This window comes from Callospermophilus lateralis, chromosome 15, assembly GCF_048772815.1.
Source record: "Callospermophilus lateralis isolate mCalLat2 chromosome 15, mCalLat2.hap1, whole genome shotgun sequence".
Classification (NCBI taxonomy): Eukaryota; Metazoa; Chordata; class Mammalia; order Rodentia; family Sciuridae; genus Callospermophilus; species Callospermophilus lateralis.
In genome coordinates this window covers 93414237-93437856 of record NC_135319.1, presented here as the reverse complement: position 1 = coordinate 93437856, position 23620 = coordinate 93414237, and the positions used below count along the sequence as shown (strand labels likewise).

The following is a 23620-nucleotide window of genomic DNA, read 5'->3' as shown; positions in this document are numbered from 1 at the left end:
TTAAAGAAATAGGAGGGACTTGAGGAGAACCAGGGATCCAGAGCCAGAGTGAGATGCATAAGGCAGGAGGTGCCTGGCCGGGTGCCTGGCCGGGTCCCACAAAGCCAGAGGGCCTGGGGGACTCCAGAGGGGTGAGTCCAGGGAGAGTCAGGGTCCTCTCCCTCCTGACACCTGGGCCTGCAGGTCTGCCTGTTGTCTAGGCTGCTTCCTGCAGGAAGTGGTGGGCTGCCCTGGCACCCCTGCCCACTCTGCCCAATGCCCTCTTCCTTAGCCTACCAGTGGGGCCTCCTGCCACCCTCAGGATCCCAGATTCCCAGAGCTCTGCCCCAGTCTTTCTCGGCCTGGAGACCACCAGCCTGTGATCTCCCCAACCTCGGCTGTCCTCCCCTTGACCACTGCTGGCAAGTGGTCTGGTCCCTGCCAATGAAGTCTTCATACACCTCAAAGGCCACCAGACACCTCACAAGGGCTGGCCAGTGACAGCCCCTGGCCCTGAGATGATGCCCTTCTGCTCAGGAGCAGTGAGCGCTGCTTCTCTCCCCTTAGTAGCCCCAACCCAGCGTTCACAGGCTCCCCTCTCTAACTTTCTGCCCTCCCCAAACCTCTGAAGCCTGAGGCCCCCGCCAGGTTCACTTACTTAGCCCCAGGACAGGAGGCTACCCGCAGACCCCCGTGGAGGGTTGGGCAGCCAGGCTGGTTGGCAACGGGCTGTACAAGAGTCTGGGCCGGCTGAGCCACAAACAGTCCACAGGTTGGAGAAGCGGGCGAGGCCTCAGCCATCCCTCCTGCCCCAGGCCACCCACCCCTGATTCAGTGTTCTGGCGCTTCATACTGGTGCTGGCACCCAGCCATGGAGGGCACTGCCCCAGCCCTTGTTGCAGCGCAGCATCTGCCACTGGAGGGCGCTGGAGAGGTTGCCTTTCTCCCCGCATTTTGCTGGGGGTTTGGCATCTCCTCCCCGCTGCTTTGTTCCGAGGTCAATCTCCAACGTGTCTTGGTGGGCCCCCCGCAGAGGCCCTGTAACTCCACCTGCGCCCTGCTGGGCTCTGGGCTCCACCTCTGCTGACCCTCCAGCTCTGGCTCCGTAAACCCTAAACCCGTCTTCCTTTTCATCCCGAGCCAGCTGGATGGCAACCACAGAGATGATTCTGGGTAGTTTCAGCGGTCCCTTTTCGTTCCTTTGGACCACTGGCGCCGGGAAGCACCCTACTAGCCGAGTCGTGCACAGGCGGCTGTGAACGCGCTCTCATTTGCGCACAGGACAAAGCCAGGACGCTACACAGAGGGCTGCCTCGGAAACTCCAGTCTAGAGTGGGTCAGGCCAGGGCAGGGGCAGCCCAGGAGCTGCCTAGAGCTGCACTGGGTCACTGTTTCCGGTGTGAGTTCCCGAGGACTCCTCCGGCTCCCTGTGCCACAGACAGCTTCCAAGCTCCTCTCGCGTGCATGTCCCTGTGACCTGCCTGTCTCCCCCTGCCCTAAGGTTCCTTCTGGGAGACTCCCGACCCCTGCCTTGAGCTGCCGGTCACCTGTCCTCCCAGCGGGCACTCAGGGGGTTCTATTCACCAAGGGTTCATTATCGGCCACTACTGCAAGGGAGAGCCTGGGAGGCTGGAGTTCGCAGCTGCTCACGTCGCTTCCTCAGGGTGACCTGGCATAGCAGGTACCCAACAAACACAGGTTGAAAGGGTGGAATAAGTTCTGAAAGAGTTCTGCCAAATGGCACGTGATCCATCTTCCAGCTGCAAACTGTTTGCGAGGAAAGTGCCCGCAGTCTAGGACATTTTCTGCTAAACCAGGAGGTGGCATTGGCGAACCTCTCCACAGCTGCGCGGAGGGAGCCCAGCGGCGCTCGCTTCTGGGGAGGGCGGCTTCTGGGATCTTTCTCCAAGAGGGGCGCTTCCTTGGATCCTACCAAGGGGGTGGTGCCTGGGGACGCCGCAGAAGCGGTTGTGATGGGAGCTCTGGGCAGCCACCAGAGACCCGCGCACGGGAAAGAAGTTTAGCACCCCTGCAGCAGCCCGCCGAACCGGGGGAGGGGACTCGGCGTAAGTCTCCCAGCTGGGGGGGAAGTGTCCAAGGTGTCCAAGGAAGAACAGGACACCCGCAGAACGCACACCGCACTTCGGGCGCCGAGACTCGCACCATCTTCCTCATCCTGCACCCACAGCCCCTCATTCCGCACGCTGGGAGCCCCTGGAGACCGCACACTCTGTTACCCAGTGAGTCTGCCATCCCACTCGCGACCCGCGCGTTCAGGCCACAGCCGAGGAAGGACTCTGGTTTACACAGACCCAGGCTTGCTGGTGCGCAGGGCAGCGACCGGAAAACTGTTTTCTCAGTCTTACACAGCGCTACAGGGTCTCCCGGCAGGCTGAGAGGAACCCAGGAGGCAGCCTGGAGCGGCGGTATTCCTTCTGCCTCGCGCCGAGGTCCCCGGGTCCCACGGGAACGTAAAGCGCACCCGCCCTCCCGTCTGGGCCGCCGCTCCCGGCTCATATTCTGGAGACCCGCGCTCCTGCAAGACAGCTTTGCGGCGGCTGCTCCTGAAGTCGGGTTGCGCTGGGTGGAGCGGAGCTGGGGTCCCGCGAGGGGTCCGGCCCCTCCTACTCATCCCCGCCCCGCCCTCTCCGGCCCTGCCCCCAACCCCACAGCTTCCCGCGTCCCGGCAGAGGCCTCGGCCTCCCGCCTGAATACCTCTCTGGAGCCCAGGAGGATCCAAACCCTACTCGGGAGGGTCCCCCTGTGCTCGGACACTCGTATTTCCTCCGAAGATGTGGGGGCGAGCGAGGCCCGGGGAGTGTCTGGGGCCAGGCGGACTGGGTGCCATTGACAGCGCAAGGGTCCCAGGTGCCCGTGTCCAGGGCCGTAGGCTGGCCTCTCCTGGGCTCGGTCGCCGGCGGGGCTGGGCGCACAACTGGATACTACGAGGGCTGACCCCGCCTAGAAAACCAGAAGAGCAAAACCCCTATGCGCGGGGCCTCACCGCACAGGGGTGGGACACCAGACGTGCCGCGCCGCGTCGCGCAGGCTTCGCAGCACTGTGAGCGCCAGCTCGGTCAGGAGCGATTCAGAATCCCGATCCACGCCACGCCCCAGCCAAGAGTGGCTTTTGAAACCTCGACCTGATGGGTCCCTAACCTGTGGCACATAAAACGAAAATGAACCCCGGGAGGGAGAAGAGGGAGTGGACATTAGGCCGCTGCACAGAACCGCGGAGGTCTCCTCCTTCCACGACACGGAAACCCCGGCGGCCGGGGCAAAGTGGAAAAGTCGTTGGTAACGAACTGGCCCAGGCCCCAGAGAGCCGACCTCGACACACAGCTTCCACCCAGAAACCCAGACCCGAAACGGCCGTCTTCTTGCACACATTTGGGTCACGGCTCCCACCCAGCCGGTAGCAGATAATTATAAGAGCCTTCACCTGTTAATTCACAGCATCACCCCGAGGGAGAAAGGGACAGCGCTCAGCATCTGTTCAGAGCCTGCGTAGGGTGGGCTCCCAGGCGACTTTGGTCTCATTTCACCTGGCAGCAATTCTCCGGGGTGAGAGTTCTCTGGACCCAAGGAGGTCATGAGGGCCACAGGAGCAGCACATAGAGGCCGTGCTTTGCCCGCTGCTCTTCAAGAGCGCACCCACGATCAGAATGGAAAGTGACACCCTAGCACCCTGGGCCTCAGAGCTCTGAGACAGCTGGGGTCCCAGTTCTCCCCGCGGGGGCTGCGATTTGTGAGAGAACGGCTCCAGAGGCCACTGGTGGTCCTGGGTCGCAGCCCCTGCCTAGAGTTACCTCCCGGGGAACCTCTAATAGGAGACCCTGATCTCCCCAACGGGAAATCTCTGGGGGCCGCCACAACACCACCCAGCTGCGGGCACCCAGAACCTCCCCCAGTATGGGACCCCTGTCCCTCCGGCCTTCCCTGACACAGAACGGGCCGTTCGCCCGAGTCTGGTCTGGCCACTCGATCCGTGTCCTCCGAGCCTCAGCGTCTTCCTCCCTTCCTCGGCCAGGGCCCACCAGGACAGCGTTCGCTGTGAGCCTTCAGCAGAGGCCGACGAGCGCAGGGCGCGGCTCGGACCATAGTCCCTGCCTGCGCCCGCTGACCCTCGTCGTCTGGCCGCCCGGGGCTCTTCCCTGAAAAGGACGCACTGAACGAGAGGACTTGGTCTTCAAATCTGCATTCTTTCCGGCGATAAAATATGTTCTCGTATTTTTTTCCTGATTTCCCATTAAAACCTTTGCCTAACTAAACTCCCATCCAACGGGATTTATTTCGTCCCTGGGGAGATAAATCAGGGGACAAATTTACAGCCCAGGAAGCACCTGCCGCACTAATGGGCCCTTCATGGAGTGCGCGGCCGGCGGGGGCGCGCGCAGACGGCGGGGCGCTGGCCAATGGCCGGGCCGCCGGTGCCCGCAGCCAATCAGAGAGCGCGCCGCGCCCGGGCCCCGCGGTTATCAGTGCGTCCGTCCCGCGCGGCGCCGCTCGGACCGGCCCCGGAGCCGCCGCCGCCGCCCGAAACCCCATCTCTCCAGCCCGCGCCGGAGCCGCCCGCCCGCTCGGGCCGTCGGCGCCCGCCCGCGCCCCGCGCGCCCCGCTGCAGCCGGCGCCCGCCCGCGCCGCGCACAAACTTCTCCGGGCCAGCGGGCGCGGGCGGCGGCGACGGGGCCCGGATGGGCGCCCGGGCCGGTGGCGGCGGCGCCCATGGACGCTAACCGCCCGGGCGCGTTTGTGCTGAGCAGCGCGCCGCTGGCTGCGCTGCACAACATGGCCGAAATGAAGACGTCGCTGTTCCCGTACGCGCTGCAGGGCCCGGCAGGCTTCAAGGCGCCCGCACTGGGAGGCCTGGGCACGCAGTTGCCGCTGGGCACCCCGCACGGCATCAGCGACATCCTGGGGCGGCCAGTGGGCGCGGCGGGCGGCGGCCTCCTGGGCGGCCTGCCCCGCCTCAACGGGCTGGCCTCGTCGGCAGGCGTCTACTTTGGGCCCGCGGCCGCCGTGGCGCGCGGCTACCCCAAGCCTCTGGCCGAGTTGCCCGGGCGCCCGCCTATTTTCTGGCCCGGCGTGGTGCAGGGTTCACCCTGGAGGGACCCGCGCCTGGCCGGCTCGGGTAAGTGGCCCGCGCGGGGCTCTGCGTGGGGCGGGCTGGGCGCGCGGACTGCTCTCACCCGCCCTCCTTCGCAGCCCAAGCCGGCGGGGTGCTGGACAAGGACGGTAAGAAGAAACACTCGAGGCCGACCTTCTCTGGCCAGCAGATCTTCGCGCTGGAGAAGACCTTCGAGCAGACTAAGTACCTGGCGGGCCCAGAGCGCGCGCGGCTCGCCTACTCCCTGGGCATGACGGAGAGCCAGGTGAAGGTGAGCGCGCAGGCCAGGGGCGGCCTCCCTGGGGTCTTGCTGCGCGGAGGCAGATCCCGGCGCCCGCGTCCTGCGAAGGGTCGGCGAGCGGCCGTCCGGCCTCGGCCAACCCCGAGAGGCGCCGCTGAACGGGTGCGCGGTGCTGGCCACGGGCGGACGGCGGGGTCGGGCCGGGTCCGCCGGGGAGGCCAGCGTGGTAGAGGACTCGGAATTCCGGAGGCCCCTCTGACGGACCTCTCCCGCCCCCAGGTGTGGTTTCAGAACCGCCGGACCAAGTGGCGCAAGCGGCACGCGGCGGAGATGGCGTCGGCCAAGAAGAAGCAGGACTCAGACGCAGAGAAGCTGAAGGTGGGCGGCTCGGACGCGGAGGACGACGACGAGTACAACCGGCCCCTGGACCCCAACTCGGACGATGAGAAGATCACGCGGCTGCTCAAGAAGCACAAACCCTCGAACTTGGCGCTGGTCAGCCCATGCGGCGGCGCGGGGGACGCCTTGTGAGGACGCGGCCGGGCGGAGGACCAGGAAGCCGGGCGCCCGGCGCCCCAGACGCCCGCCGCCCGCGCCGCAGCGTGTATATATATTTTTACAAAATAAGTTATAAAGCGGCCCGGCTCCGGCTCGGCGTGCGGGGCCCGGCGGCGTCCCTGGGCGTGGGCGCGGGGTGCGGGCGATCACTTTGTATAATCAATAAATTATTTAACACGTCCGGGTCGGAGCCGCGGCTCCCGAGGCTGCACCGCGTGTTTCTTCCGTACCGAGCGTGGCGCCTGCGGGCGGGCAGCAAGGGCCTCCGTCCGGGCCGCGTCCCGTCGGTCCTCCCCGCGAGGCGCGGGGCCTGGCACAGGCGGGCACGGTGGCGCGCGATCGCGCCGGAGGCGGCAGCTCTCGGGAACGTGGAGACAGCGAGGACGGGCGGGGACTCGGCCGACGCGCAGGGAGGGCGGCCCGGACCGCGCACCCTCGGGCAGCTGCCTAGAAGGAAGGAGCCGCCGCGGAGGCCCCAGAGGAGCCAGACGGAAGCGCGGTGCTCGGCAGGTATGGACCCCCGCGGCCCGGAACAGGCAGCCCCGCACCTCGGGCAGGCCCAGGGTTGCGTTGGCTCATGTGGATGAGGTTTGGGCCAACTGACCACACTTGGGTGTTCCCAAATAGCGAGTGAGCTGCGTGCCTTCCCCCCAACCGGACCCAGCACTGGAGCGGTTACTCTCTCCTTTTGCAGTTGAGGGGGGTGGGCTGGCCCTGTCCTTCCAGCAGCGGTCCTACTTTCAGACCAGGCTGGCTTTGCCTCATCCAAGGGTATTTTGAAATGATTATTTTTAAGTCTTTTAGCCAGAACGATAAATATTTTTAAAATGTCTACCAAATTCACCTCGTTTGAAATCAGGTTTGCAGTTCTTCCCTGTGGCCCTTGGGCTCCCATTGTAATAGGTTTTTCATCTGCAGAAAGCACTATTTCATTCAAGCTAGGGCTGCAAAGAGAAATCTGAAATAATTCTGCCCGAAGAAGGACAGCTCATAAATCTCCATGCAGAGCGACCCTGGGATGGCCTCCCAGGGCTGAGGGCTAGCTTCTCAGAGGGGCACAACTTGGAGGGACCTGGCGGAGCTCTTTCACAGGTCACAAGGAACAGCCCACGATCAGGGCTCCTGGTCAGAGCTGGACCCCATCAGCAAGGGCTGCATCCCAGTGGTTCCAACCCATGGGCACAGAGCCCTGGAGCCTACAGCTGACCCTTTCCTAGGCCAGTTTTCTTACCACAAAACCCATCCAGTGCTCTAAACAAGCTGCAGTTGTTACAAAAGCCCATCTGCTGGGTGCACACTCTCTAGATGCACCTCACTGGGCTCCCTGGGTCGCTGAGTTTTGACTTCATGTAAGTGTAAATGGTCCCATTTTTATGTTAATTACAACATTTCTCTTGGAAGGTGTTTTCAGAAATGTTTAAGAGAAGCGTGAAGGTGTAGGTTTTGCCTTTTGCCACTTGACATACCAAGGTTATATCAATTCTTTTTAGCCCCTGTCCTAAAGGGAAGCCACGCTCTTAAAAAGGGAAGCGGTATCATTTCTGTGAGTTATCTGAGTACAAGGGAAGAGTGGAGTTTCCGGTTTTAAATTTTTAAGGAAAGCAAAGTATTCACATAACCCAGTTACGATGTTGAAGGATATGTCTTTTTTTACTACTGTAAAAAGCCCAAAAGATAATTTCCTATTCCTAACTAATGACCCTCTGAAAACATGTGAGACTGAAGTTCCAATGGGTTGAGCTTAACAACAGGGCACAAAAGAGGCCCCTCCTGCCACTTTGCATTTCAGAGGTGACAGACAGGGGAAGGAAGGAGGACAAAGCCAGGGAAAACTGTTTTCACCATGATCAATTTTATTGCTTAGGAACCGAGCAGTCACTTCCAAAGGCCTTCCAAGTGAGAGTCACCGCTGCTGAAGCCCACAGACAGAACTGCTGCGTGGTGCCGCGATGGCGTGTTGGTGAGCAGCGACGGCAGCACTCACAGACCGGCCCTTAGCGTGGAGAGCCTGGGTCCGAGCAGAGACCAAATCACTCGCGGTTGTAGTGGTGGTGATTGTGCAGACACCCACATCGACCTCACGCCGTGCCCAGTCCAGGAGCTGTAGTGTTCTGAAGTAGATAATATGCCGGCGCTGCGTCTCCACCCTGCAGTGGCCCGGGCTGTGCTCAGGCGGGGAGCAGAGGTGGCCACAGGGTGGGCACGCAGGCGCAGTGCGGCCCAGTGCTGCTTCTCTCCCGTGGTCTGTACAGCCCATGTTAGAAGCGATCTCTGTGGGAAGCGGACAAGGCTATTTCTAATTCTCCCACGAGATTATGGTTTAATGTAGAATATTGGCACCATAAAACGGTAACAAAGGACAGACAAAACAGTTTACAAAATCCTTAGAAGGTACACACAGGGTAGCAATAAACTTCACATTCAGTTCTTAATGTTACAGAAAAGGCAGAGGAGTGACAAATTGCTGGCCCAGCGGGTGCAGAGGCCTTGCTCCTGGCACTGCTGGGCACCTGTCTGCGTCCACACCCACTCCACACACCTCGGCCGCAGCTCTGCCCGCTGCTACGACGCGCATTCATACTGAAGAGTGTATGTAGCATAAGTTTTGATAAGATTTATAAATTATTCTTAAAAAGTATATATTTATATGTATTTATATATATAAAAATGGGAAGCAGCTGCAGTGTGATTCGGACACCATGTAACATGGCAGTAGAGTGGGCCACGGAGCGGCCTGGGCCCGGGCAGGCACTGGAGGCCTCCTCCTGGCAGAGGGCACCGACACCGTGGGGTTCCTAGGCGGGAGAAGCTCCTCCACAGACAATCATTAAAAATGGAAGATTTTGAAATCTAAAATACAGAACCTCTTTGCTATTAGAGTTTTGGCAACAGGATGTGACTTATTATTTTTTTTTTTTTAAAACCCAATGCTTCTACTTAATGTCACACAAACAGACACAACAGTGAGGTATGTGAGGCTTTCCCGGCGTGGTCCGGAGCTGAAGCGAAGTGTGGGCCGGCCGTCGAGCAGGTGCTGCCTGGGCGGGTTTCTGATGCTGCTGCAGGAGTATTTCATACACTGCTACAGGGAGGTCTCACGGAGGGTCCCCTCGCTGCGTGGGCACCTCTTCCCTGAATTGGAGTCAGTAATTTGTTAAAGGTACAAACACACCAGGAAAAGCTGCAGAAAAGGAGAACTGAGGGAAGGAGGCATATTTACCACACGTCACTGCACGACACAACACTTGTGCACACGTGCATGAGGTTTACCTGCCCCGGGCGCCATGCGGAAGGCCAGGAACACGGGCTGCAGCGGGAGAGGAGGGTGTCAGTGCACACGCGTCGCCACCTCCCACAGAACCTCGAGTCTCAGGGCAGCTGGGATGTGTCCCGAGCAGGTGTGTGCTCTGAGCACAGGCCGAGAGCCAGCTGGCCTGGGCCTGCAGCCTGGGGCCAGTCACAGGGCCCCACACAGCCCCTTTGCATTCCAGACAGAAATCAGCATGAGCACTGGTTTCCAGAACTGCTAAGTCAGCCTCAGGCCGGTGGGGAAGGAAAGTGTGTCCAGCCTCTGCCACGCTCCGTGGCCAAGGACCAGAGGACCCAACGTGCTCCCGAGTGTCCCTGAGGACTACTGGGCTGCTCTGGGTTGGGGCACGAGTGGTCTGTGCGGACTGTGGCTGTCCCTGAGTGCACGGGACCCACAGAACATGCACTTGCTGCTACTCTGCCTGGCGGGCCTGAGCCAGGTGTGAGGCCAGAAAATGTTGCAGGTCCTGGAGCAGCGGGAGAAGTGGCCTGGGCACACAGGAAGCTGCAGCACTAACTACTGCTTCTGGCAAGTGCAAAATGAGGTATCTTGTTTGACTGCAACTAGCCTCCTCTGCTTTCTCCCTACCTGGCCATCTCTCTCTCAGCATTTTATTAAGATTAAATAAAAACCCACCAACTCAGCCTACTCTGTAAAGCCAGAAATAAGGAGATGAGAAATGCTGCCCACCCTCCAGTCCCCCAGCCTCCTGGCCCCTGGACCGCAGCACGGTGCACGTCACCTTATGGTCTCCCATGCAGACGTTGGGCCCGATGTGGTCATAGGTGACAACCTTCTCCTCGCTCTCAGACTGGAAGCAAACAGAGAGAGGGTGGTGTGGGTGACCCCACCAGCAGGTGAAAGGGGCTTCGGGTATCCTGGGGGCAGAGGGGCGGGACACTGTTTGCTCTGCCCATCTGCGGAGCTCTGCAGGGTGGGAGCATAACTGGGAGGGGGTGAGCGGCCAGCCAGGCGGGATGTCTGCTGACCTCACAGCACTTCAGCACTTTGGCCAGCCCCTCCCACTGAGAAGAACCCTGCTCCTAAGACAGAGGTGGCATGGGGGTGTGGGAGCGTCAAGGCTCCCCCAGGCCTCCTCCTGGCCCACAGGTGGATGGGGCCTGGTTACCAGAGTGTCGGTGCTGCTCTGAAGGTCCTCCTGGGCCTCTGCTTCCCTACCTGGCCTAGGACGCCTGTTTCTGATGCTGCTGTCAGCCCACAACTCTGTTTACCGCAAAGACACACCAACTTCTCTCTGCTGCACAGAGCAGCGTGTGTGTGCTGGTGGACACTGTGTGCACACCTCCTTCACCCAGCACCTGGGAGGCTGGCAGGTGCCCATGCTGCAGTGTGGATGGTAGCGGGTTTGTTGATGGCAATCAGTCAGCTCTGATGGGGCTGGAGTTTTACATCCACAACTGAAGCATCCAAGACTATAAAGTTGAAACTGAATTATCTTTAATGCAGTAGGAAGCTTAAGGTCAGATTTACTTTCCAGCATGGTCATCTGCCAGAAAGCATAAAAAGACAACCTCGGCACCGCACGCACCAGCACTGCCCATCTTTCACGAGCCTGAGCCCTGAGCCGCTGCCGCGGAAGTGGGGACACATTCATCAAACACAGCGTGGTGATTTGCAAAGGCAGCACAAGATTGTGGATTTTCAACTGCGTGATCTTTGGACAGATAAACAAATTACAGCGGGCGCAGGCAGACGCGGGCACACCTCACTGGCGTTCAGCTCCGCGGCTTCCAGGCAGCGCGTGGCTCGCCGTGTTTCAGGGCTCGGGAAGCAGAACAGAACATGATGACGAGGAACCAGAGCATGGCGTGATGGATGGCACCAGAGGCTGCTCACGGCACCATCTGCTCAGCTGTGATGCCTGCCGCCCACGGGCAGCCTGGGCGGGGGAGGCAGTGGGACTTCAGCCTCCAGACAGGGCCTCCTGGGCACCATGGGCCTCGGTGGAGGCCAGAAGCAGAGCCCAGCTGCCCACAGTGACTTTAAAGGGTGGAGTCCGGGTCTGGAGACCAGAGGAAATGTGGGCAGCTGACAAACAGGACGGACGCTGGCTTTCTGGTGCTGTCTAGGCTCTGACCTGGCTGAGCAGGGTCCTGCCATCTTTGGCCACACCCAGGTCTCACCACGGAAGGCAGCTCTCCTGGCTCTGGATGTCTTCCTGGTGGGGGTCAATGGCCACCCTCCCCACCTCAGTCCTCTCAGCACTTTGTTCTGGCCAGCTTAAGCTACTGTGTCCTCTGCTGTCTGCCCAGTGCTTGCAGAGTCACCTCCACGGGGCTGATGACCACCCCAGCCAGAGGGGCCAGGGTGTGTCCAGAGCAGGCCTTCCCCCAGCTCACCCTGGGTCTGGAGGCTCCTAGCCAGAACCTGGGTGGCCTCTCTTCAGCCCAGATAAGGGGCATCACAGTGGTGCACTTTCTGGCCCCAGGCTAGAAGGCAGGGATGCCTGCCACAGCTGCCCCGGGTCAGACCTCTGCCCTGCCCACGTCCCCAGCAGACCCAAGAGCTTAGGACCCTCTGTCCCGACTCTGGCTGTGGGAGCAGGCCCCTTGCAGGGCAGAGACTGAGTGCGGCTGTGACTTGGGAGTGGGGCAGGAAAAGCGAGGTGCAGGACGGAGGCCGGGGACAGTGCCACAGGGAAAAGGCCAGCGGGAGGCCAGCCAGGACTCAGCGGGAGGGCCAGTGGGGCAGCAAGTTGGGAAGGCCACCTCAAGGGCACACAGAGAAGCTGGGTGTGCTGGCTGGCAGAGGGGCATGGATGCGGCAGCTCAGGGCAACTCAGGTTAATGGTGGGCTGCTAAGAGGGGGTCCCCGCTGCTCTGGGCCCAGGCAGGGGGCAGAGTACCCAAAGCCTCAGACCCACAGCCTCCTGCCCGCGCACCCACTGCTGCCCTCGCCAGTCTTCACTGATGGGTGACATCACTCCCATGCTGGCTCTTTTAAAAATACTCGGGTGTTGGGAGGTGAGAAAACCCTGAAAATCGCATATAGCCTAGCCATTCCCTGACACGGAACCCTACGGCCTCCCAGAATGGCACCCACCCTTCTCTGGCTGTTGGCGCCCTGGGTGGACCTGCTCTGACCTCACCTTATGCTGACAGACACACTTCCGGGCTCGCGGCCTACCTGCTCATCCATGGCCGAGCCCTGAGTGCAGCGTGCAGAAGCTGGGGCTTCCAGACCCTGCCCACCACCCGACCTTGCATGTCCCACAGAGACAGTGGCTCTCACTGGGGCCTGAGCGCTGGATGGGAGAGCCCAGAGCTTCGGCTCAGCTGCCCAGGGAAAGGTCAGGCCACTACCTAGGTTGATCCCAGGTTGAGCCGCTCATCGCACTTGCCCTGAAGCCCAGGCCTGCTCTGTGCCTCCCAGTGGCCGGTCCAGGCAGCTCCCACTTACTCTGAGCACCAGCTCCTTGGCTGACAGGGACATGAGGATGCGGTCACACCATGCTGGGCACCGGGTGTTCATGTACTGCTCACCCTGCCTGGAGTCCTCGCTGTACGGGTAGCTGGGGAGACACGGAGGAAAAGGGTCATCAGCACCCCAGCTCCAGGCAGCCTCCACACTCCAAAGGGAAGCTGGCTACTCAGGGAAAGAATGTACGAACAGAAGTTTCTAGAATATAAAGGCAAACTCACAGCTTAAGTTCGTGTATCAAATGGTCCTCTGCACGAGGTCTGCAGAAAGCTCAGGGCAACCCAGAGGCACGCATGCTTCCTCTACCTGCTCCAGTGCCTGCAGTGCCCACCTGAGGGTCCAGGTGCTGAGGCTGCAACCCTGGGGCCACCACACTATGGTGGGCATGGCTGTCCCTGGTTTGGTGCCCTCTGTCCCTGTCCGTTCCCTCTAAGAACCTGGGAAAGGGCTCAAACCACCACTGCAAGTGCCTGACCTGCAGGTGACAGTCCCTTCGGACTTGCTGACCATGAGCTGAGCATCAGCACCCTGCATCATCCAGGGGGCTGGTATCTGTGCCTCAGGCACCTGGCATTTGCCCCCAGAATAGCTTGCCCAGAGAATCCCCACACGAGCTGCACTTGAGGGGCAGCCCCCAGCTCCGTCTGTGTCCACCGCCGGCACTGCCAGTTCTCTGCCGCCCACCTCCCTGCCTGTCTGGGTATTCTGACAGGGACTGTCCCGTGGTGATACGGCTTCGCGGCTGGCTGGGGGAACACCTCTGAGCTCCGCTGTGCACCCGCTCGCCCAGTCAGGGTCCTCGGGACTCTGCAGGCTGTCTTTCCAAAAGCCTGCTGTCACTGTGCTTGCTCAAGTCGATCGCAGAATGCCACACAGCATTTGCCAAGAATGGCATGTGCTCCATGAGCTTTTCCCTATTACTTTACTGGCAGAGAAGAGTGCAATCGATTCTGCAGGCGGAGGCTGCCCTGGGCGCTGCCAGGTGTTGATTCTGTGGGCCTCTAGGGCAGCTCACCCACAGGCGGGCCCCGCTCCCACTGCCTTGGGGAGGCCCAGGGACCTAACATTACCCCTGTGCCTCACCCATCCTGTGGCACACCCTGGTGGAACACGCCTTCTTTTGGTTCTCCAGGGGGATCCTGCAGATGATCCCGGGAACTGTAGCCTGTGACCCCAGCCTCTCACAGGAAGTCAGCACTTGGCCTAACCAGAGCCTGTTTTTGGCTAAAAACAAAATCCACAAACGCCCACTTGTAACAACACTGTATTTTTAAGAGTACAGGACACTAGAGACCACTGCATGTTTTCCAGGAAGCATACGCAGCTGATGGCCTGTCTAAAGCTGACAGTCACCTTGCTCCAGTGTGCGTCTCCCCACCACGGGCTGTGAAGGAAGGGTGCCCCTCCAGGGCCGCATCTCACCCCACCGGCTCTGCTGCAGCCACCCAGGAATGGCACCAGGGTTCGCGTGGCCCCTGGGCTGCAGAATCAGGCCGTACAAGTCTGCCCCATGCAGGCAGGAGACCAGGGGAAGGAAGGGCATGGGGCTGGGCCAGCTGGGCAGGAGGCTGCAATGTGAGCTCCGCCTTCCTCTGGCTGTGCTGGGGAGGGAGCCCCATGAGGACCAGGCAGCAGGCCCCTCCACGCACCAGGAGGTCCTCCTGGCTCAAGCGCAGACGGAAATCTCCATGAAAACACGCCTCACCCACTGCTTGCCCCTCAGATGACCAGTGGGAGCTGGCTGGCTTCTCTGCATGGAGTGAGAGTCAGCTCTCCCTGTCAAGAGTGAGGTCTCAGCGGGCAGTGGCTGTGTCTGTCCCAGTTGCTGTTCCCAGCTCTCTCCGGACAAGATCTAGCTTGCAGCTACTGCATTGCCCGGCAGGGTCTAACCAAGCCTAGCCTCAACCATGTCCCTGGCAGGAGCTGGCTTAGGACACAGAACTGAGACCCTGTGCTTTCAGAGACTGTCACTGTGTGCATAGGAGCAGCAGAAAGCATGCCCATGAGCACCTGTGGCCTGGGTGCCCTGGAGCCTGCACCACAACACGCCCCAGGGCCCGAGTCCAGGGTAAACATGAGTTCTGGGTCTGAAGCATGGCAGGTGCCTTTTAAATGAGGCTCTGTTCCTCAAGAACACCATGGTGCATGGGAGCTTGTGCTGACCCCTGAAGCCAGAGCTGGCAGAAGGCAAGGGCCACCTCTTTGGGCCACAGGGAAAGGAACTGAGGGTGGCTGATGGACACACTGGGTTCCGTGCTGGTCACAAAGCAGCACTGATTCCCTGTGCAGCCCAACCCAGCTGCACCAGGACCCTGGTGCCCTTGTGCTCTGGTTCCTTTGGATCTCAGGACAGAACCTGGCTACCAAGGGAGAGGCCCAGGTTGAAGGGCTGTCCTGGCCCTCACTGTGGGGTGCATCCTGATGCCCAAAGAGTGAACATGGAGGTTCTGGTCCCAGGTGGGCCTGGAAGGCCAGTGTGGACACAGGGTCTCAGGTCCTGCTCCACTCACACTGCAAAGCTGACACCTGGGAGGGATGAGCAAGGCCTGTCTGCTGAGGGGCTGTCGCAGGTGGTGCTATGCCCCCAGACTTATCTGGATGCAAACCTGCACCGCGGGAGGCAGGACACACTGCCCTATCTTGGCCCCATATAGCTCCGGGAATGATCGTCATAATTAATTGCAGTGGTGATAAAATTAACAATCGCCCACCTGTGCTCCCAGCCACTGGCCTCCTTCCTCCTTGCCCCTCGTGCTCCCGCAGGATGTGGGCAGCAGCTCTTATGCTGGCAGGTTGTTTGCTTGTGGCTGGGCGGAGGCCTGGGTGGCTGGGCTGGATAGTGTTGCCATGGCTCTGTGGCAACACAGAGGCATGCGTGCTGAGCACAGGGCCTCAGGGCTCCCTGCACCTGAACCACAGTCCAGCAGGCGGCTGCGAGGCTGCTGACCCTGGGAAGGCACCCTTTCCCCTAGCTCTTACCCGGTGAACACCTAGACACAGCTACCTCAGGAGTACCAAGCAGGGGACAATTGAGCTCATTACAGGGAGAACGAGGCCTGGAGTCACAGTGAGCAGGGTGGTGCAGTCTCCTACTGCATAGTCGCCAGCTGCCATGGAGACGCCTGGACAGAGCCCGAGACCGAGGGCAGAGAGGACCTGAGGCATGGCCAGCCAGCACCAACCTATTTTGCCGAGGTAGCTCAGCCCAGCCCGTTAGAGACACCTGTTCCTTAGCACTCTAGCACTAGGATGGAAGCATCCTTCAGCTTACACAGACCCACCACCAACAGAAGTGGAGAATCAAGTCTCATCTCAAACTTTTATTTCAGTGGGACGTGGTTTTTCTGTTTAATACATGGTAAGATCCATTGCTCTACCTTCTAAGGACACCTACAAATACTTGGCTACTCTTTGCTATTTGCCAAAGCAATAACTATGGCAGACACCTCATCTTTAATACAGGCAGTGTTTACATCAGCAGAGCTGAAAATGAGTCATCAACCAACACAAAGACCCCTTGCACAACTCACAAGTGGAAACGTGCTGGATCTGGGCTTGCAAGTGCGAGCATCTAGGCCTGCTAGGGACACAGGACCCCTCGGTCTGTCCTGGGACCCAGCAAAGAACATGTGCAAGGGTCCTGCCTCTGCCACCATCAACCAGCTGGCCCTGGGGTGCGTCCTTCACCAGTGCAGCTGCTTCCATGCACACTGGTGAGGGCAGGGCTGGTGTGCCAGGGCACAGTAGTCCCCAAGGCAGGCACTTACAGCCATGTAAAAACAGGGCCAGAGGCCTGCACCGGGCATCTCAAGGGCAGGCATCTCAAGGTCCCTGCATCTCAAGGGCAGGCGAGGGCTCCAGAAGGTTCCTTCTGGTAGAGGCAGCAGCAGCCTGGATTGGGCCAGCTGCCTGTAGCCATCAGGCTTGTGGTCATCTAAGAAAAAGTGCCAGGACACCAGGCTTCAGTGGGAAATAGTGAAGGTGGAGGGCTTCACAGTACCTGGTCACGAACACCTTCTAAGTTAAGTGGTTTGGTGAGGCTCAGTCCCTTAGGAATGCAGACCCACTAGCTCACGGGGACAGTGGAACAGCCACTGAAGGAGCCCTGTCACCACCATCACAAAGACCATCTGCTCTGGAGCGTCCTGGGGACACATCTTCAGGGGCCACCAGGTGCTAGGCTCCATCGTGGAGCTCCTGCTGACCAGGGAGGAGGTCCTTCCCACAAAACAGAGGGACCGGACAGCAGTGGGAAGAGGCCACACGAGACACACCCAGCTGATCAGGGAGTTTGCAACTTGCTCACCTGAACGAAAGAGCAACACCAGATAGATTCTGGAAAGGTTCTGAAAATCCAGAATTGCATGCAAAAGAAGAGAGCCTGCAGGGTTCCCTGAGGTCTGCTGGCCTGGCATACCTGCCAGACAGAGAACAGGCTCTGAGCACTGCCACCCCATTGCTGCTTCTCATGGGCCAAGGCAGACATTGCCTCTTATCAGGGGCAAGCCCCGAGTTCAGAGTCCTCACAGCGTTCCAGAAGGTACTGGGAAGGCGCACAGCATGACTGGGGCACAAACACGTCCTGATATTAAGATGGAAGAAGGACCAGCTCTGGGATGCCACATGTCTTATCCAGGAGCACTGTGGCAAGCTGCTTGCAGGCACTGTGGACTCACTCTACCCCTGGCTATCCTGGAACTGGGAGAACAGCTCGACAGGGTCTCTGGGGCATCCCAGGTAGCCACATGTCTAGCAGCAGACCTCAGACCCAAGTGGTGGGCCCAGGCCTCCACCTGCAGTACAGCCCTGAGGTGATCCTGGGGCTTTCCACAGTGTCCCACCCTGCATAGCAATCAAGCTACTGCTGCCCTCCTGCAGACTGGTGTGGGTACGCTTGGTGAGGAGACAGCAGCAGCAGCACAGGGCAGGAAGGAGCTCACGAAGAGGACAGGGTACCTCAACCACCATGCCTCCCAGAAAGGCTCCTCCCAACTCACCCAGAAACTGTCCCTGCATATTACGGTGCTCACCTTGTGGCAAGCAACAGGCAGACCAGGCTATGGGAAAGTCTGCACCCCCAGCTCTCCTAGGCCAGCATCTTGGCGGACTTCTACCCTCTACTCCAAGTAGAATAAACCCTGTATGTGCAGGCTGAAGTCCTCAACCACATCCAGCAGGAAGACTGCTCTGTCTGGCAACCATTCACAGATGTACACACGGCCACCATGCTCACTCATGTACATGCACCCATGTGCAAGCATGCATGGGCACACAAGCCTACTTACGTGTGTACACTCACAGAATGCATATCCTGTGTACCTAAGCCCTGCACTTGTACATACACACAATTATACACACACATTCATGCATACTCATGAACACACCCATGCAATTTCCAACACCTAGCATACATGCACATGCCTACATAGGCCTATGAGCACACACATGCATATGACTGATCTGTGTGCACATGTACACACACATGTACACATGGACACATGGACACTCAAAGTATACACACTCAAAACCACATACACACACTCATATACATCTTGCATGTGTGAAAACACTGACACATGCAAACCCACGTGCTGCACACACACGAGCACATGCTAACACGTGCACATAGCACAGCCATCTGCACAATTCTCTGCACACATCACATTCATACCACATCTACACTTATCTGCATGAATTCTTTTTCCTGAGCACATGCATGCTGCTCATGCACATTTGGGTGTGCTGGGGTTGCCTGTACAAGCTGACCATGCTGCAGCTAGCATTACTGTCATCTGAGAACACATCTGTCCTCACTTATTTATTTGTGCTGGGTCCTGGTACGTGCCAAGTGTGGGTTCCACTGACCTGCAAGCCAGCCGTGAGTTATGTCTGAGTAGGATGGAGCACAAAGCAGCACCTCTAACCATTGCCTTGGTCTTTCCAGCTCTCCCTTTTGCTCAAGCCACTTCCCCAGTCTAAAAACGGTTCCCCAGACCCGACATGGCACCCATCAGGGGCCCATGAATGCTACTCAGTGATCACAGAGTTTTAAAACACAGTAGAACCAATGGGAGAAGGGCCAGTGGGTGTATCCTGGGAATTGGGGAGGCGTCAGGTGCATCCTGGGTGAAGAAGGACCATCAGATGTACCCTTGGCAATGGGGGAACGCTGGATGTGTCCTGGGTGGCAGGGACACCCTCAGGAGCCTCTGGTTGAGGCCCACACACAGGTGCGTGCTGTAACTGAGCAGAGAGGTCAAGGTATTTCTGACTGTGAACTGGACCCTGGCATTTGAAAGTCAATGGTTTAGTCTGGAGCATCCTCTCCCTAACCCCACTGCCTCAGAACACCTCAGTGCTATTTCCAGGTTAAAGGAAAACATTTGTAACTAAGCCAATGAGCCAACACGTGCTGGCCCGTCCGGTGTGCTCAGCAGGCAACACATGTGCTCACGTGCACTCCCCGAGGCATGCAGGACTGTAGGGCAGGAAGCTGGGTGAGGGCACATGCCTGCTTCTGGGCAGTGGGTGCCCCGTGAAGCCAGACGGCTAGGAAGGAAAGAAGACGAGCAGAGACTGTGGGGCAGTCCATTCAAGCTGTAGGGGAGAAAGGGGTCTATTCACTGAAGGCCATGGTCCTTAATCCTGCAGGAGGGCAACATGGGCAGGTGGCCAGGCCCAGCAGGATCCTGGCTGCAGGGCAAAGCACATACCACCAGATGGGAGTGAGGGGGCTGCAGACTCTGGTGTTGCTGAGAGGACTACCATGACCCCGGAAGACAGGTGAGCTGCACTGGCTGGGGAGCCTCAGGTCTGATGACGAGGGCACAGCTCACAGCCACAGCTAGCGTGGGGCTCCAGACCCTCCATTCGGCTCCTGCACTGCCTTCCAACAGTCTGCACATGCAGAACACAGGCACAACAAATGGCCATCTCAGTCTTCCTGGGTGGGAAGTTTGGGTGGGCTCAGCTCAGTGTCTCAAGGTATCAGCCTGGCTTTATCCAGGGGCCGGGGTCAGCTCCAGTCCCTGAAGGGTGCTGGCAGATGGGTGCCCTCTCCTCACTGGCCCTGAAGCTGGTGCCTCAGTTCAAGGCTGTCTGCCTCTTCCAAGCTGACAGAGACTCAGTCACCTCCTGACTGTGAACCTGGCTTGCTTCCTGCCATCTCGGCCTCCAGCCAGAACTCTGCTTCTGAGGGCTCACATTACTAGACTGGGCCCACTGGGTGATATGAGCTAGTATCCCTCTTTTAAGGGCACTCTTCTTAATCACCTCCACAAAGTCCCTCTGGCAACTCAGGAAAACAATCCAGGATCAGGAATAAGGACACGGACACCTTTGGGGGCTACCCTTTCTGATGGTCAAACATGACTGTCAAGGTCATTGCTTTTTGAAACATCTGGGTGTGCCCGTGAGTGTTCCAGAGGTGACTGGAGTGTGGGCGGTGAAGGGAGCCAGGACAGACACCCTGAGTGTGGGCAGCACCATCCTGTGGGCTGGAGGCCTGCGTGGAGAGCAGGAGAAGGGCGTGCCAGCTCCACTCTCCTCCAGCAGGCGCGTCTCGGGGCTGCTGCCACCACGGACCTCAGACTCAGCGGCTTCGGCATCTGGACCTGGGCTCACTCAGAGACTCTCCAGGGAGCTCCCAGGCCCTCCGCCTCGGCTGCGTCACCACTGTCCCTCCTGTTTGGAGGCTCCAGCTTCTCTGGCAGAGCAGCTGCTGGTTTCCCAGCTCTGCAGCCTACAGACAGCCTCGCGGGGCTCTCCAGCCTCGGACCCTGAGCCAATCTAACCACTCCATCTACATTCTCCTGGTTCTGCTGTCGAGAGAACCCTGACGTACCTCCTACCATCCTACCTGCTCACACCCCACAGGCACTGGCTGGGGCACTGCTGTCTGCACACAGCCCACCCCAGCATCCCTGTGAACAAGGCAGCTCTCAAGTCTTGTCCTCTTTCCTTTTTTTTTTTTTTTTGGTGCTGGGGATTGGACCCAGGGCCTTGTGCATGTGAGGCAAGCACTCTACCAATTGAGCTTGTCCCCAGCCCCAAATCTTGTCCTCTTGTTGCGAAAGTCTCCCTCTTAAAACCTACTGCTGGTGCTGGGGTTGTGGCTCAGTGGTAGAGCAAGAGCACCTGCCTAGCCTGTGTGACGCACTGGGTTCAATTTCAGCACCACATAAAAATAAATAAATAAAAAAGGTATACTGTCCACCTACAAAATAATAAAAAAATTAAATAAAAGTACATAAAACCTATGGCTGCCCTTCCTGCCCTAGTCCAGGGAATGCAGGCCCCAGATAAGCTGGGTGAGAGCTGCTGGTCCCTGCATCTTGCCAGCCTGGCCTTGGTGCTCAGCAGGCCTGGGCTCTAGCCACGATCTTGGGAGGCCAGTGCCTGTAGTCTCCAGAGGCCACCACACAGCCCCTTCCTGACAGCATGCTACTCAGAGTTCTAGAGCACACCAGCATGGCAAGGGGTCACCAAACCTGTGAGCCCTGGAACCTCTCCTGCCCAGGGGTGAACAGTAGGTACTTTGTTGCTGTGTGGGCCAGGGGCTCTCCCTTGCCCACTCAGGCACTGACCAGGAGGCCCTTTAGACTCCCAGTCTAGCCAGGTCCTGCTCTGCAATCCTGGTGCCCAGGTGATAACTTGGGCCTGTGCTCCTCAGGGTGGTATCCCTAGCCTGCTGTGGTCCCCAAGCCTCCCTGCTCCCAGACAGCCCAGAGAAGCCCCGATGTCCAGAGAAGGAGGGATGTTCATGGTATCTGACTGGCAACACTCAGCACAAGACCAGGAGCAATCCTGAGTGCATTTTAGATTCAGTACACGTCTGGAAAGACTTTAAGACTTTTCACTACCCACCTAACTGTGGTCCAGAGCAGGCGCTGTGGGTTCAGAGCATGAGACCAGGCGTGCTCAGCCAGCACCTGTGAGGCCCCTCCATGGGCCTGTGGCTGCAGGCCACATATACACAAGTGTTGAGGCCTTGGCCTGGGCACTGACCAGATGACCTGATGCCTAATGGGGCCTACAGTCCCTGTGTCTCCACCCACTGATCTGGGTACCTAGCCCTCTCACCAGCAACACCTCACCCCCCAGTATAGGGGTGCAGCTAACCACAGCCCATGACCCAGGAGCCACTAGAGTCTTGAGCCCTGTGCAAGCCAGAGGCCCCTTCAAGCCTGTACAGGCCCAACCCCTGACAGCTGGCACAGAGGTGGGGGTAGACAGGGTAAAAGGCTGCCTGCTGTCAGGCACAGGGAAACATGCAACTGCTCATTCTGAGGCAAGGGTTCAGAGCTGACTGCTGGCCTCATGTAAACCAGTGGGCATGGAACAGGTGCCAGGCAGGTGTGGTCCCCAAGTGCACTAGGAAGCCTCCTCACACCCAGGCACTTCTCACTTAGTCCTGAGCGCTTCAACTTGGACCTGAGAGAGGAGAAAGCAGGGGAAGGGTGCCCACTGAGGCTGCACTGTGATGGGCACCTGACCTCATCATTACCTTTGTGCATGCTGCTTCCAGAGGGGCATCCTGCAGGAGGGGCTCCTTGGCAGGGAGTGCCCTCCTCGGGACACCTGGTGTGCTGAGGCCCATGCAAGAGCTGCAGAGCTGGCCACCTCATAAACCACTGTCTGTCACTCATTCCTCTCTTCACACCACAGCCCTGAGTCCTTGTGCTGGTGTGGGGAAACTGGTTAGTGTTGTAGATTCAAAAACGTCAGAGTAGAACACAGAGAAAGGCACCTGCCTGAAAGACACACAGACCCAGAGATCCCCAGCTGCTACACTGTGACGGTCCTGAGGTTCCAGACAGACACAGCCACACCACCCTGTGAGTCCCGGGTGTGCACACACAACATGGCTTTAGTTTGCAGACTAGGAAATGTTTTTTAAAAATGAAGATAGGGCAGTTCTTTATCATTCCCAGCTCATTTCTTTCTTCAGGCCACAGAAAGGCTGGAAAAGGTGCAGTTCACACAGATGAACTTGTGGAAGGTGAAGAGGTGACCGGGCCCGTTCCGTAGGCGCAGTGTCCTTACCTGGGGGGGAATGAGATGTCCAGTTCATACAGTCTGTCCTTAAAGACAGACAACTCTTTGTCAAATTCCAAGAGCTAAAGAAAAGACAAAGAAGAGAATAAAGTCACTGGGTTTTCTTCACTGAAGCATGGTAGCTAGTGTGCGGCTGGGATATCTGTAACTTCTAAAAACTCACCCGGCTCAAGCATTCAGAGTGACACTTGCCCTACCCAGGGCAGCCAGGTCACACTGCCAGCAAGACCCACAGGAGTCCTCTTGGCTTGCTGTCCAGCTGCCTCTGCTGCCCACGGTGCTCAGGCTGACCAGCTCTATTGGCCCGAGACCCTTGCAGGCCACCCTGGCAAGCACTCCCTCCCTGGGCTGGGGCCTGGGCAGTCCTCTCCAGAGTGTGCCACACTTTCTCACAGAAAGGACACGGCTCTCACCGCACCCAATGCCTGAAGTAACATGGAGAGCCAGCAACATCAACTCTGTGTAGAGTGGATTGGAAGAATGGCCCCAAGTTTGCACACCAGAGAGACTCTAGCAGCAGCTTGGAGAGAAATGTTCATTTCTTTGTACAAAGGAGGCAACAAACGCTCTGTTTTATCAGGGTGCTTCAGAAACAAACATTGGGGGGGGGGCATCTGCCCCAAAAGGAACAGGTTCCCACCAGTCACATCTCTGGTGGTCACTGTGCTCACCCCTGGGACACTGTTCATTAATCACGTCCCACCCCACAGCTGTGTGGGACCATGGCATCGTGACGGGGCTCTCAGAAACCATACCGTGTCCTCCCTCCTGCCACCTCATCCATCATCTCTGAACGTGCAATTAGCAGCCTCATGTACACAGTGATTACCCGTGTGCCAGGCTGCCGCCTCCCACTGGTGCCAGCCCCCTGCCTACTTGCTGCAGCATCACCGTCGCAGGTCAGCAGGGTTGGCCTGGCTCACTGGCA

The 23620-nt window shown here is 58.8% G+C and overlaps 2 protein-coding genes across 6 annotated transcripts in view; one reads left to right on the top strand and one right to left on the bottom strand.

Moving 5' to 3' along the window:
- The first annotated feature begins 4704 nt into the window (after positions 1–4704).
- Positions 4705–5858, top strand: Nkx6-2 (NK6 homeobox 2). Its single transcript, XM_077105502.1, has 3 exons — positions 4705–5110; positions 5185–5357; positions 5607–5858. Exons 1-3 carry the CDS (start codon positions 4705–4707, stop codon positions 5856–5858), a joined length of 831 nt encoding a protein of 276 aa, XP_076961617.1.
- A 1857-nt stretch (positions 5859–7715) lies between these two features.
- The window catches only part of Inpp5a (inositol polyphosphate-5-phosphatase A), a 176052-nt gene continuing 160147 nt past the window's right edge, over positions 7716–23620 (bottom strand). For 2 of the 5 annotated variants that reach the window (XM_077105550.1, XM_077105554.1), the window contains exons 12-17: positions 22681–22754; positions 18451–18501; positions 12616–12727; positions 9938–10006; positions 9156–9192; positions 7716–9017 (exon numbers count right to left, since the gene is read on the bottom strand). In XM_077105550.1, the coding sequence (XP_076961665.1) occupies positions 8968–9017; positions 9156–9192; positions 9938–10006; positions 12616–12727; positions 18451–18501; positions 22681–22754 (393 nt within the window). In that variant the 3' untranslated portion in view covers positions 7716–8967. Of the gene's footprint in view, positions 9018–9105; positions 9193–9937; positions 10007–12615; positions 12728–18450; positions 18502–22680; positions 22755–23620 lie in introns of all 5 variants that reach the window. The other 3 variants (XM_077105551.1, XM_077105553.1, XM_077105552.1) reach the window with 3 other exon arrangements.